Here is a 15,447-nt window from a genome sequence, read left to right on the forward strand (position 1 = left end):
GGTCTACGATTATGATTATGATTCTTGAACCATTTTATATCCTGTTTGGCTATCTTAATGAGTGAAAAATTCAAAGCCTTGAAGCCCCATGGGTCCGAGGAAAACCCTTGAATCAAACTCTCCCTCAGGCCCTTAGAGCTTGAAATTGGAAGTTGCATGACTGACTTCTCTCCATTTCTACCACTCAGGACCTTACTTCTGACCTTGCAAGCCTTCCAGCTTTAGTTCTAGTCTTTCTTGCCATTCTAAGCTGCCAAACTTCACTAGTTTAGCTAAGGACTAAACCAGTCAACATGTAAATTAGGAGAAGAAGCCAGATGTAAGCTTAATCAAACCAAACCAAAGATCTCAAACACTTTCAAGTCAAACCAAAAGTTTTATATGTCAACATAGAGCCATAAAGGAGCATTATGGTATTAGATTTAAGATCATCAAGTTACCCTATCCAAGTCTTAATCAAAAGCAAACATGAAATAAGATAAAAGTTGCAGAGATCAGCATGGATGACTCCATTACTCATCTCTACTTACAAGCACAAGTTTCAGACACAAGCAACAATGGTAATACAAAGTCATAAGTTACAGAACAGTTGTTGGAGAAGTCAATGCCCGAACCTCTCCACCTTCACGCCTTTGCCAAATTTTGTGAACACAAAATTAATATTAGAGTGCGCTCTTGACTTTTCCTGGCCTTGTCCTACTATTGACCTACAAGAACAAACAATAAATGTCACAATTTATACAAAAATTATTCTCATAAGAAGCAAAAGCATGCATAAGTTAATGTGTTCTACCTTGCTATTACACTGTAAACTTAGGCACCACGGAGAGCCAAAGCAGCTCTTATCTTGTGAGATGTGTACTCAATGAGATTGCTGATGCTGGAAATTGATGTTGCAGGAATGTTTGCATTTGGGACGGGATTAACCAAAATCTGAAAAGCAATAGTGAGGAGAGATCCAGCATCTCGAGCAGCACCAGAAATGGCATCAACATGAATTGATTTAGGTGTAGGTCCACTGGGATATATGGTGAATCCAGAAGGAAGAAGTGTTACATGATCAGAGCTTGCACCATCTAATAACAGATCCACTGTGCCATTGTCAATAGGGGCATAGACAATATAAGATCCTGTTTGATGAGTACCACATTCTTGCAACATCAGCAAGCTGCCAAGGTTTGAATTTGTACCCTGTAAAATTGGAAAGTTTATTTTAACATGTTTTCAATTTTTTTTTTTGGTCATGTATGTTCAATTGAGTTTAATAAGACAGTCTTAGTTTGAATAAATAAAAGGCAAAAGCAGTACAACTAGTTTGAATAAGAGTTAGATAGATAATTTTAAGTAATCACACTCACCCGCAGCAAGGAGATACAATTGCCAACTTCGTTACCATTAGAGATGTGCACGATTTCTATAATATCTTCGCAATTAAAGAGGATATCCCACTGTAATTAACAAATTATAGAGATAAGAATGATTTATTAACAACAAAAATGAAAAATGCAAAAAGTAAAAAAGAATTTTTACGGTAAACCAACATGTAATAAAGAAAATTGTTTTCCATAAACTCAATTAGTTGTTCTTTTCTTGAAATTCTATTCAAGGCATACATAACTTGCCATCAAGTGGGTTTTTGGCTGTTAAGAAATAGTAAGAAATTGTACAAGTTTTTTGAAAAAGAATCCAAAGAAGATGAAATATGTAAGTCAAAACTTATGTGTGCTCAAAATTGAGTGTGTTCTTCAATGTCAAAAAAGAATGTTCAAAAACATTAAAGGCATCCACCAATGAACAAATGCCACAACTTATTTCAATCCAGTTGATATAAAGAATTAGAATTTCTTTTAATACCTGAGTTCGAGTACTCTCGTCACGTAAGAAATCGAACACGAATTTGTGAGAAACTGGAAGCCAGAAAGAAGTTGTAGCACTTAACACAATACCAGAAGGCTCCCCCAGATCATTTTCTCTCCTCTTTGTCATAATTCTTATTTGGTCATTTCCACTTTCAGATAAATTCAGCCATGCATGTGCAGTAGAAGAAGTTACTCCAGCACAAAATCTGAGCACCATTCTTTCAGATAGTCTCAGGATGTTCTTTCTTCCCTCTGGACTTATTAGCACTATGCAATAAAAGTAGTAATTTAAGGTTAAATTGCTATGTTGAGTAATTGTAAAAAAAAAAAAAAAAATGCTTGATCCAGTTAAGCAGAATTATTCATGGCTTTAATTTGTGAAAATGGTTTTCAAGTAGAGAATAGAGATCATAATTACCAGTATCATTGATGTCATTAGGAGAGAAATTTGTCACCAGTGCACTTGCAAGACGTTCACATTGTCTAGCTAAGACTGAAACCCATCGTTGAGCTCCAAATGCAAGACCTGATTCGACAAAGGGCTTTCCTAAATAATGAACACCTTCATCTTGCACATGTACATGTTCAACCCATGTGATCTATCAAAAAAACATGAAAACTATTAGCTTACAAACTTATATGAGTATTGCATTTTGTTTCTAAGGTGCTTAATTAATAGCAAGAATTTAGGTAGAGCATATTTTAAAGTGAAGCTATGGATTGCATGTTCACCAATTGCCCTATTTCACCTTTGTGATACTAGGAAATGTCAATGAAATTCCTATTTCACTGAAATCACCAAGTATCACAAGGTGACATGCATAGTGTAATTGGAAAATCAGATAATCCTTTAGTTGGCCTGTGGACCAAAATTTACATAAAAATTTACCGTAATTGTAAACTCTAAAATACTAATTAGAGCATCTCAAGTAGATAAAGTTTTTTGGTCATCACCTTTGAGCAGCTATTTGGCATTTCTTGGATTATACATCCTGATGGCCTTCTTCTGCATTTGACTAATGGATCTAAACAAAGTAAATTGTCAAACGAAACATCAACGATCCCCCATGTACCTTCACCTAATTGTTTACAGTATCTCAAGAAAATGCTCTCCCTCGTTGGAACCGTTGGTGTGAGGATTTGATACTCTGCAGTCATCTGTATATTCAATTGTTAAAAAGATATATTAAGTAATTTGAAGGACAATAAGAGAACTATTATGCATTAATCTTACCGATAAATTTTCATATTTGGTAGAATGATTGACTAAATTAGAAACAAAGGAAAACAAGAGAGAATTCTGTCATACCATTTGCAGGGTTCCATCGAAATTTCCAGGCTCAGACCCTGCTGATAAAACCTCTATGACTAAAGCCCTTGAAATTATGCTTGCAAATACAGCTAGCCATTTATTCTGTCAATCAAACCAAAAAAATTAATGAGTTTTAATGGCATTGTTTATGCAGTTGAACTCAAATTATCAAAAGCACTAATGATATCTACCATATCCATGAAAACTTCAACAAGATTCATATGATTCATCAAAACCACATCGCTCCCTTTTGATACTTCAACTTTGAATCCAACTGGTTTCAGACCGATTGCTGTAGGGAACAAGTTGTAGTACGCATCTTCATTCAGGGAATAGCTCCTATTATCCGCGGTCGAAACCCACAAAGGAAATTCGATTTCGGCCATTCTTATGAGCTCCTCCATGGCAGAAATCACAACTTCAATTGCTTTAGGTTTATCAATACCAATTGGTCTAGCCAATGACTTGAATAACGCTTCATCAAGAACGAATTCCTGAGTAATATCTTGTTGCCCTCCTCTGAGTGATGCTACCCATTGAGGCTCAGTGGAGCTGCTAGGAATAGCTGATGACAAAGCAGAAGTATTGTCGGCATAGTGCTTATTGCCAACATATCTTGCAATTAGACCTGTTAGGTTCGCAATCTAAAAAGATGCCCAAAAAAAAAAGTGTTAACACGATCATGATAACTTCTTTTCAACAAAAATGGTTTCAAGAAATATGTGAAATTATATATTATACCTTTTCTTTGAGTTTAGAATTCTCTACTCTCAATTGATTGTCATCAAGGGAAACATCAGCTGTTGCTTGAGCAACATCACACGTCAGGCAGCAAGCCCTGGAAAGAACTTCTTTGCACTTAACGTTTTCAGCACGAAGCTTATCATTTTCCACTTTAAGACGTGCATTTTCGGCACGCTCAAGATGTGTCTGTAGAAAATTAAGTTAAATTGATAGTCATAGCAAGTAAATGACAAAAAATCACTTCCTATAATGTATCTATATTTTTTTTTTGGAAATTTTATAAATGTAATCAAGATTTTCAATAGTACGTTTACAAAATCTAGTCAAGTTAATTACCTTCATTTGAGTACGCTTGTTCTGGAACCAAAACTTCACCTGCAATGGCTGCAATCCTAAATCAAGACCAAGCTGTTTCCTTTGTTTGTCATCGGGGTGAGGACGCACCTTGAAGAACCTAAAACATTAAAATTTTTAATACACTAAAAGTTTTTGATTTTGTTACTTTTTTGCACGGCAAATGAATTTTTATTTCCATAGCAATTCTTTTTAAAATTGACCAATCTACCCTTTTCCAAATCCAAATTGTATTTAAACTTGAGGCGCAATTTTGGTATTTCATTCAATAATAGCTGCGGAAATAAAATTCAAGCTGTGACGTAAACACGACCCTTTGTTCTATATTTACTTTGAGCTAAGAATCCTAGCACATTTGATATGTTAAAGGGGTTTCAAAAGCTTACGATTCCAATTTATGAATTTGATGGTGGGAATGGCGATGGTAACGTCTTCTCTTACGAGTACTGCAGCTTGGACCCTCCACAGGGTTGTCATCTTGTGTCTCACTGTCGGATTTGTGTTCAAGTTCCTCGTTTGGACTGTGATCCTCGGAAGCATTTGAAACCATGTATATTGAAGGAGCCTCAACCTCCTTGGGACTAGCCTGAAAAAAGTACCCAAAACATCAAAATTATTCATTAAAATTGTAATATTTTTAATGTAGGAAATATTCGACTTCTATAATTATTGAATTAATAATTAAAAATCATAATTGTAAAGCTACTTGCCCAAATATTATGTTGATCCATCATGGGTTGATGCCAATAAGTTGAAAGTTTATACTGTTCAAGTTCGACATGTATAAAATGACACAAAATGGTTTATTTATATTTTGTTATAAATAGATTCGCATTCATTTACAATGTAAGAGAAAAGTAAAATAATTAAGATTGACCAAAAGTTAGCATCATATGTCTCTATCTCACCTTTAGTAAAAGAGGAATGGAGAAAGAAAATCTTTCATACAAACTATGGTCAAAGTAGATCACAACTTTAAGAGATTGTATTAATTAGAAATTTGGACCTACAACTTGTCATTTTCTTCCCCAAAGAGGACCTAGCTTTGGATACACATGTCATGAATGTATGCAGGATTGACTGTATGTACTTTTCTCATTGTAAAATTGTACAAACATTAAAATTATCCTTTCCTTATATTTGTAGTTTATGTTTTTTCATTTTTTTTGAGAAAGAACAATAAATTTTCTAGTCTACAACAGAATATTTTTTATACAAAAAATGAACATTTTGACCGAATATTCCGACAGAAGTAATAATGGAGGCGAAAATTTTAACAAAAAGTTTTTAGTCGTTGTTTGCAATTTAAAAAACAATTTTTTTTGTCGAAATTTAAAAAACAATTGAAAGGCTCAAAATTGATTTTTTTTTTTTAAATATGGCAACTCAAATAATTACCGAGCATGTAGGAAAGATTTTTCTGCTATTAACTTCCTAAGAAAGGATCTAAAAGAACCACATTTGCTATAAAAACAATAACAAAATGATGGTTATGAAGAAGTTTGCAAAGAGTGAAGTTCAAATGAGTTTTCTAGGTTGACCTGTCCAAGCAAAATCGCAGGAGAAGATGCAAATGGTTCCACGTTCTTGGACTCTTCAATTGTCAACGGACGTTTTCCAATTGTTGAAGGCATTTCAAACTCACAAATCCTAAAAAATGGAGCAAAAATAAACGAGTGTGTTAGTACACTTAATGCACAAATGTGATTTCCAATTTGCTTATTTCGCTTGCGCTTTATCATGGAAATCCTTTCTATATGCTTTTTTCCATTTTTTTTTTTTTGGTCTTGTGATTGTAAATGATGAACAAAAAAATTACTTGGATGAGTTAGGAGAGGAAAACTCAAGAAGATGAACTATATAAGTTCTTCTCAAAGTTTTTGATTGATTCACAGAAGTCAACGGCAGCGTTGGTGAAGTTTGATTTTGACATTGGTAAAGGATAAAACAAGATGTGCCAGCTAGTCAACAGGCAAGGGGTAAAAAGACAATCTATCTCAATAAATGCTGCTATTTCTTTGCTTCTGAATGCCTTAAGGAACACGGGCTTCCAACTTGATTTGACTTTGATTGTAGTTTTTCACGGAAAAATTTTTATATTTTTTTATAAATACATTTTTCAATTAACTTATTATTTTACATACATCAAATCGTTATATTACTTTTTTCTACAGAAACTCTTAAACATAGCAATCCAAACAAAATTAATTGAAAATAGCAATCCAAACAAAAACACCTTTGTTTGGATTGTAGTTTTTCACAAAAAAAATTTACTATTGCACAGAAAGAATGCAATCATAATTTTGCCATACAAATTTATTTTGTAGAAATTGAGGGTTGCTAAAATTATCGAAACAGACATGATAAGATGCATATATTGAAGTATACAGAAAATTTAAATGAATGGATAGAGTAACAACATTAAATTATATCTAACTCAAAATCTCGCCATCCTATCACAAAGATGCCTCATTCAACAAAATGCGAGTACCTTAAGAAGATGGTCTTTTCAAATCCCTTAGGTTTAAACTGTAGGTAATAAAAATTTGGTTGAAAAGGATCAAATCTATCTCTCAGGCAGAATGAATGAAGTTGGAGGGATATAAGAATTGAACTGAAGATAAAAATGTATCAGATAGAAAGATGTAAATGACAATAAAGATAAGAAATGGAAGAAAAGAAATAAGGGATGGAAGGTGATAGAGAAACTGAACTAGAGATGAGTTCATATGAGCGTCTAGAGAAGGACATTATATAGGAGATAGATTTGCTATGATAAAAATCATAGGAGCAACATGAGGTGAGTGAGAATAATTTTTAGACTTATTTAACAAAAAAAAGAAAAAGAAAAAGAAATGACTACTGTAGTTCTTACTGCTTTGGACTTTACTAATAGGAGACGAAAAAGAAATATCACGAAGGAAGTTTTAGTTATTTCGTCTTAGTAGTCAAACAATTATAATATAAATTATACTCTATCATTGGTGCAGTTCAGGTAAAAACCTTATTTGGAATGTGAGTATCATAAAAGGAAAAAAATATTCACTAAATGATATAAACTTTGTAATTCTTTGTGCATCACAAATGCCAAATCTGTAGAGAATTTAAATTATAATAATTTAGAAATATTTAATAGGAGCCATTGATTAAATTACTAAATCAAAAGATATAATCATTTTGTTGTTTATTGTTTATTTAGCATATGATAAAAAGTTATTTTTGAATTTATTATATTATGAATGTAAGGAAAGATGCATATCAACTTGTGTGTAAGATATCTTGCGCTAGCATCCCAAAAAATTATTAGGCTTGGTGTTGTCAAAATACAAAATGATTTAATTATTTAACAGTTTTTTTTTTGAAAATTAGACATGAGTGTAAAACAAACATATTTTTGTCTGTAACAACTTTAGTTATCAAATTTAGTGATATGAAATTGCAAAATGATATTAAATCTTCAGCAGCATATTTTTCTGCAAATTAGACAGGATAGTTACATATACATATTTTTGTCTATGATACTAACTTGAGTTGTCGATCTTTTGTCAACATAATTATACTTTTATTTTTTTAAAGTTTCCACCACAGGTATATCAATGAATCATAAAAAAAATCTAATTTATTTGATCTTTAATCACAAAATAAAACTATGCTGGGGAAATCAACAAAAAAAAAAGATAAATTTAAAGTCTAGTTTAGTACTTGTGTTCACATTAATCACTAATAATGTAGTAGTTATCATATATGGAAAAGATGATGTGGCTCATATTATTTTCTATTTACTTCTACTATTTTTTTCTCCTTTTTAACCTATATTAGGGGGCAATAAATAGGACTTTCTACGATATTTCCTGCCTTGAAGTCAAGATAGAAAACAACAAATATGGTTGAGGAATGTCAAAAGCCTATAAGGTTACAAACAAAATTTAAGGAAATCAATAAATTGGTTTTTATGAAGGTAGGTATCCATGGAAAAAAAAAAGCAAAAAAAAAATAAATAAATACTGCCACTAGGCATTAATGCCGGAAAATGGAGACTGGATTATTAGCAATTTTATCTTTCCTAATTCTCAGAGTGGGTAAGCGTTATTTAAGTAGTTGGAGATAAGGGTGCAATTGCAACAATGAGTTGGATGCTGATGGTATAGAGACATTAATGTTTACATCACAAAAAATCCGTCAACTGTCTTAAATAGATTTCCAAAATTCACATCATAATTAATGTTGGACAATAAGGTTGAGAAAGATTTACAAGAAAAAATGGTAAGTTAAAAATTATAAGGAGATTTGACTTTTTGGAACTATAATTATTTGACTTATGCAGGTCAATGGTAGTCAATGTGGTATATTATACTGTACATGTGTATTAATCGATGTAATTATAATACAACTAAAATCCGCTAATTGAAAAGGTTACTAGATCATGTAATCCTAAAGATGTAGTCTATAAGGTATACTCTACTTGTCTATTAGTCAATATATTCTACAAATAAGGTATGCTAATAGACAATGTTATTCATTCAAATCTTGGGAGGAGGCTAGATTGGTGATTTTGTCAAACAACTAATTAATGTGAACACTAATATATTGTACAACTATGATCTGCTAATAGACCATTTGTGGTTCAAGAATCAAGAAAGAACTACTCGTCCTATATCTTTGAAAAACAAAAAGAATTAATGTTTCTTACACTAATAGTGTTTATACTATCAGCGTTAGATGAATGACAATTATGCAAAATTTGAATTTAAAATTTAACTTTTATATATGCATCATGGATCCAACAATAATAGTATAAACACTATTAATGTATATAAGATTTACTCAAAAAATAATGTCATTCTACGGACTATAGTTGAGATATGTGATTAGGATTAGTAATCAAAAGAAAAACTACAACATAGATAGGATTTATATTATTTAGTTACCTCCCTATACTAATGGTTCATTTTTGCCATGATATTTTCATTTTAGGAGTTTATTTTCAAGATAACGTATAAATTGTATATTCTGAGAAAAACCCAACAAACGATAACAATCTTTAGAAGGTTGCTTCCAAGGATGCTTAATCCTATGACTTGTCTAACGATAAGTCATCCAATGATTAATTGGTCAACTAAGTTCTTCAAATATAACTATAAAAATGTTCTTCAAATATAGCACAATTCTAATACGAATTATTTTTATATCCCCAGAGATTTTTTTCTTGATGCATATATCCCCAAAGTTCATCATTTCATATATTACTGCTTAAATGTAATGCAAGCAACTTACAAGAGCAACTTTGGTTTTTGGGTTGGCACATATCGATCGATTAAACTAGATTTTTTCCATCCGTGTTGGTAAGTCTCAAACTCTCAATAACATTTGCCTAAGTATAATTCACTTTTTCTTTCTTCAAAGTGAAAGTGTACTTTTCATATTTATTTTGCTCATATTTTTGTATCAGTTAATTTCAATTATGCTAAATAATATGTGGAATTATAGGGTTATTCAAGGCTACATTACTCTTTTACAATAATTGAGTATCTTAATGTGTTTGGGGAAGGGTTGGGTTGGGTGGTTAGGGGGGAGGGAGTGTAAGTGAGAGGTTCCGGATTCGAGTCCTCCTGCTTACACTTAAAAAAAAAATGTGTTGAATTCGATAAGTCACATATTTTTTAGTTCCTGATGATGCTTTTGTTGATATTACTCCTATTTGTATAAAAAAATTTTTGTCTAAATTATATTACTTCTAATAACTAGGGTTGAAAGATGCAAATTTTATCTTTACTGTCTTTGTCGAATAATCAAAAACATTGGAGCTAAATTTTATCTTTCCTTATTATTTTGAGAATATAATATATTTTTAAATCATTTCATTTTTTTTTTGAATCATTTCACTTAACAAGTTCAGTTACCAAATATTTCCCTCTTAGGACTACTTATGAACCATATAATGTTTATAAAGAATGTTCGTTTTATGTGCTTACTAAACGAAAATGTGTATTTAATGGATCATCAATTGTATCAATTCAGGGTTTCTCCTTCCTCTTTGAAAATTTTTTTCTCACCTTCATATATATGTTTAATTTATTGATCACCATGCCTTATCTGTGTCAATTGGAATTTGTTCTTTAACTACTAATTTTCATTGTCTAAATCAATATTTTAGTAGAATATATTTTCCTTTGTGCTGCATAAATTTTACTATTAGTAAGAGGAGGCAAACCATTTCTTATTTTTCTTCCCTTTTTTTGGGTTAAGAAAATGTTTGAATGGCTTTAACTGCAGATATTACCATTGCAATCCTTGCATAAATTCAGAACTACGACTCATTAGAGGAAGTGATTCATTCTAATCAATTGAGTTCACTTATATATATTAGTAACATTTTTATGCGCTAGTAAAGCAAGTGAATTATTGGACTGCTTGATAGCCAAAATCTCTCCCCAAACCTGTCACCCATAACAAGCCCAAAACAAAATTAGGAATGGTCCAAATGGATTAACAATAGAATGAGGCCCATTTTACTCGTCCAAAGCCATCCAATGTGCAGTCCAATATCAAGCAAATTATATCAGTCCAATAAATTTGATTTAATTATTCAGTGAACCAAGTTGAAATGAACTCTAAGTGAGCCTAGCTTGATTGAAGTATTGACTAACTTAGTTCACCTATTAACCATATTTATGTGAGCAACAATTGAGACATAAATAGTTTACCTTATGAAATATATTTGGGTGATGATAAAGATTTAAAAACTGATCAGTTTGTACAAGAAATAACCTCGATCTCTTTCTTACCAAAAAAATAAAAATAAAATTTATGATTGTTGAGAATGAAATAGTTGCTGTTCTTGGAATGAGTTTATTAATTTCTAAAATTTGAAGATTACACGAGAAAGTGAATTAGTATCAATGAAAGAAGGAAAGGGAAAAGTTGGTTATGTGTTCAATATGTTGTTATCCAAATGTATGTGTATTCCTTTTTGGAAATCGTAGTCAAGTTTTGTCTACTTCAAAAGCAAAATTTCTAATTAATAATTAATCTCACCAAATTCACCAAATAAACCTATAAAAAAAATGTACTTTTTGTGGGTGAACACGGAGGAGCCAATAAACCTATTATACATGCATGCTCACCCATTGAGGATGTCTTAATTTGGTGGTTAAGATTAAAACCTCAAGATTTAGACATTTCTTGTGTAAATTCCCCTCTCTCTTTCTCGTTTCTTAAATTTCATTCCTTCTTTGCTAGAAATTTTTTTTCAAAAAAAAAAAAATCCATGCACGCTCACCCCTATAATATTTGACTTCGTGTACATAAAATAGATCGATCCAGTTTTACAACCTAAATGTAAGTATGATTTTTTGTAATCCGCTAAGCACCTCATGCCTTTAATGAATCATTTACTAGATAGGAAACCAGTTCTAAATTAAGACATCTTAATATTTTTTTGCACATTCAGTTTAAACTATTTAGTGATTAGAAATTGACATTCTAGTTATCAATAAATGAAACTAACTTTTAGAGGATTAAATCAATATTTAAAGGAAAAATTTTCATTTCAACATTAAAAACTTTTGTTAAGATTCTCATTATCACAATGCAGTAGTGTAACAATTCTTTATTAGTAATACGCTCTTACAGCTCTTTGTCCTTGATGTTAATACATGTTGATGCCTGTCAAGATATTTCCTACCTTCAAGTACAAATGATGCATTGTTCCAAACTACAGCCAAAATATAAATCATCAAATTGCAATCTATGATTCATGTAATCTCAAGAATATGGAGAATAAACACAATTAGTAGCAAAATGGATAAGGTATTGAAGTCGATTTATAGTTAATCAAACAAAAGAAACATCTTGGACATAGTTAAGGTCAAGAAAAGTTCTACATAGTAAGATCGAGCCATAATGGAGTAACATGTTAGTCAAATTTAAGACAGATGTAACTCTTAGAACTGAATATGCAAACTTCCTTAGAAGCATCTTACGCTAAAAAATTCAAGTTTGAAACAAAAACTATAGGGGTAATTCCAACTTATAAGTTTCACTTTTCTTTTGAACAATTTTCTAGGAGAGGCAATGCCCGAAACTTTGAACCTAGTAAACTTTTAGGGCACAAACTTAACAATATGGTGCACTCTTGACTTTTCCTTTATTTGTCCAATTATAACCTGCATGAATAAATATAGTGAATGTCAAATTTTGCACAGACAAATGACAAAAAGAAGTAATCAACGTAATACTAAGATGATCTGCATCTAAGATTTTGGTCTAAAGTTAAAACTTACATGTAAACATCAGGTACTAGGAGGAGTCAAAGCAGTTCTAATCTTCTGAGATGTGTACTCCATGAGATTGTTAAAGACGGATATTGATGGAACACAATTAACAAAGGTTTGGAAAGAAATGGTTAGAATACATCCAACATTTCCAGCAGCTCCACCATGAAGTAATGCAGGCGTAGACCAATCAGGATATATGGTAAATCCAAAAGGAATGAGTGCTACATCATCAGGGTTTCCACCAGCCAATAGCAAATCTATCAAATGGTGGTCAACAGAAGCGTAAATTATATAAAAGCCGGTTGGGTCATGGGTGAGTACTACATTCTTGTAACTAGGAGGTATAAACCGTGCTATGCACGGTGGGAAAAATAGATGGAGATGCCCAGTCCAGTAAAATGATTTGTACTTAATCCAAAATAGATCCATTAATGGTACAGATAAACTAAAATTAAAGCAAACTTTAATATAACGAGGGCACCCCTAAACCAGCGGAGGTTAACTATTGAGGATGGCTGCATCCTTGATCAATAAAAGCCCAAGCCTCCTAAGAATGTAATCATGTAAAAAATAGCAAGTGTTATTCTCAACAAAATATCAGAATAGTAGAAATTTTGTCCAAATTGCCATCCACGTTTGCTATCTCAAGAATAGATTGCATTATGATTTAGTTATAAGATCCATCAATTTTCCAATGATGCAACTACTTAAACTTATAAACATCATCCAGAGTTAGATTTTGTTATCTTTTCATGCTCTCAAAATAGTGAAAACATTTATATTAATATAATTTTTGAACTATAAGTGCAGAAAGTAGACCCTATCCCAAATCTTCTTGATTCATATGAGATAAAATATACGAGAGCAGGAAATATACCGAGAGCAGGAAAATCATGAAGGGACGGATACAAATTTCATCTAATAATATAAAAATCAGTAATCACCATGCTGTGGTGCACTTTCTTAGATTACATAATCCGACTAAAGATAAATTCTGAAGCTAAAACAACGGGAGTAAAATTTTATATGCCTTTCCTCTTAAAGAAAATAACAGCAAAAGAAATTCTAAAATGGGGAATAAATCAATGAGTCCTTGTTTCATGGAGTCTTATACATTGCATACTTGGGAACTTCTTGTGAACAAAGAATGCACAAATACCGATCAGCTTTGGAATGAGTACCAATTTTGTCAACTATTTACACACAAGGAGTATGCTCTCACATCCTCCAAAATCACAAAGGTAAAGTGCCATTGGTATAGATACAAGGCAAAAAATGGAATTACAATATACAATAGCATAACAACCAAAATGGCTTTTGCAGGGGCTAGCTACTGTCTTTGTGATCATTTGTGAAGGAATGAGGCAAGGCAAACCTCTTCGCCATCAATGCCATATACTTTCCCAGGTGCTCCACCAGTGTGAGCTTTGTTTCACTGGGTTCCCTTGTGTGGTCTCCTAAGAAAACTCCTGCTCCATAAGGGGAACCTCCTCTCAGGCCGTCTATCTTAAAACATTCCTGCTCCAAATGTGTATCCTATTGGAGCATAGACCATACCATGGTGGACTCATTAGGTAATTGTTGTCCACCTATAAAATAGAAAGTAGTAAATAACCAACATTTATTATAAAACGCAACACTGGACTCATTCACTAAGGACAACAAGAATAATACCGACCATTTTCTTTAGGGGTTAAGCAGGTAAAGAGGTAGAGTAAACAACCTCGAATTAAAGAGAGACCAATGCAAGAGTATATAGCTAGTCAACAGGTAGAAGTTTGTCATTTAGAAAAAACTTCTTTACCCTTTTTTCACCACTTCTTTAGCCTTCATAAAGCAATGACTAAATCCAACAAGTTCGTTCTCATGAAACCTACTCCAAGTCTGACTCCCAACAAACCAGAAGCCCAAACATTAATATTCAAAAAATCATCCAAATAGACTTTACTTAGACTTGGGCATAAACCTTAAAATTGAGATGGGCATTTTAAGAATTCAGGAGGATATACCTCAGATCTGTATTCTGCATCTTGTTGTAATTATTCCAGCAGGGCAATGTTAGAGCAGCATCACTTATAGCTTCTCTCATCTGAATATATGGAAAGAGAAAAAATATCAATTATATATTTTTTAATAACTAATGGACGACTTACAATTGAGGATAAAGTGGTACATTAGGCAGATGGACAGTTCAAAAGAAGGGAATGAATATAAGACATGCAGGCAAAAAGAACCAGTCAAGAATATATGGAGCAAGTACTCTTTTTCTCCTTGGATTTTTTCTAGATGGAGAACAATTCTTACTCTGTTACATCTCAACATAAATTGAGTGTCTTCTCTCTCATATTCCAATTTTCATCTTGTCATCACCCTTTGCTTGCATCTACTCTGGCAAAGGCAATGCAAGATGAGGGAAATCAAGTGGTTGTTGAGAAAGATGAGTAGCTATAAATTTGGCAACCACATCAAGAACTTTATCTTGAAAACACCAAGAACAAGTGCTTATAAACAAACACAATGGAAAACAAAACAAAAAAAAAAATAAAAAAGAAAGAACACAATATAAGCGAATAGCAGAAATTTTGTTTCAACAAGGGGTCTAAAAGACTTTTTAGTAACTACTTTGGGTTTAAATAAAACTATTATTGTTTACATCTATATAAACTCATCCAAAATGGATTTGCTATTTCCACTTAAAACTACAAAGTGATTGCGTTACATTGTCCGGTACTCTCAAAAATTTCTAGCCCAAAAAAAAAAAAACCTCTCCTTCTCTTTTCACCCAAAATGCTAATGGTCATTTTCTGCCAAAATCAACAACCAAAATGCAAACATATTTTTTCATTGATATCAGATCAAATGCTAATGCAAACCAGGGCATGACATCTATTCAAGAGATACC

At 32.2% G+C, this 15,447-nt stretch overlaps 1 protein-coding gene across 1 annotated transcript; it reads right to left on the minus strand.

Moving 5' to 3' along the window:
• Positions 1-356: 356 nt before the first annotated feature.
• On the minus strand, positions 357-4,395 carry LOC113689433 (homeobox-leucine zipper protein PROTODERMAL FACTOR 2). The gene is made up of 10 exons (XM_072050887.1): positions 4,252-4,395; positions 3,913-4,101; positions 3,363-3,815; positions 3,169-3,273; positions 2,814-3,017; positions 2,278-2,458; positions 1,855-2,126; positions 1,359-1,448; positions 794-1,191; positions 357-707 (listed from the first exon to the last, which is right to left on the minus strand). Exons 1-9 carry the CDS (start codon positions 4,255-4,257, stop codon positions 814-816), a joined length of 1,878 nt encoding a protein of 625 aa, XP_071906988.1. The 5' UTR covers positions 4,258-4,395; the 3' UTR covers positions 357-707; positions 794-813.
• Positions 4,396-15,447: the final 11,052 nt, after the last annotated feature.

This window comes from Coffea arabica, chromosome 5c, assembly GCF_036785885.1.
Source record: "Coffea arabica cultivar ET-39 chromosome 5c, Coffea Arabica ET-39 HiFi, whole genome shotgun sequence".
In the NCBI taxonomy this organism is placed as follows: Eukaryota; Viridiplantae; Streptophyta; class Magnoliopsida; order Gentianales; family Rubiaceae; genus Coffea; species Coffea arabica.

What these genes read in the sequence shown, in the direction of transcription:
- LOC113689433 (XM_072050887.1), bottom strand. An exon ending in ATTCTAAACTCAAAGAAAAG is followed by an intron (nt 3,816 to 3,912) that starts GTATAATATATA and finishes GCATCTTTTTAG; the next exon opens with ATTGCGAACCTAACAGGTCT. An exon ending in TAATGACATCAATGATACTG is followed by an intron (nt 2,127 to 2,277) that starts GTAATTATGATC and finishes TTTATTGCATAG; the next exon opens with TGCTAATAAGTCCAGAGGGA.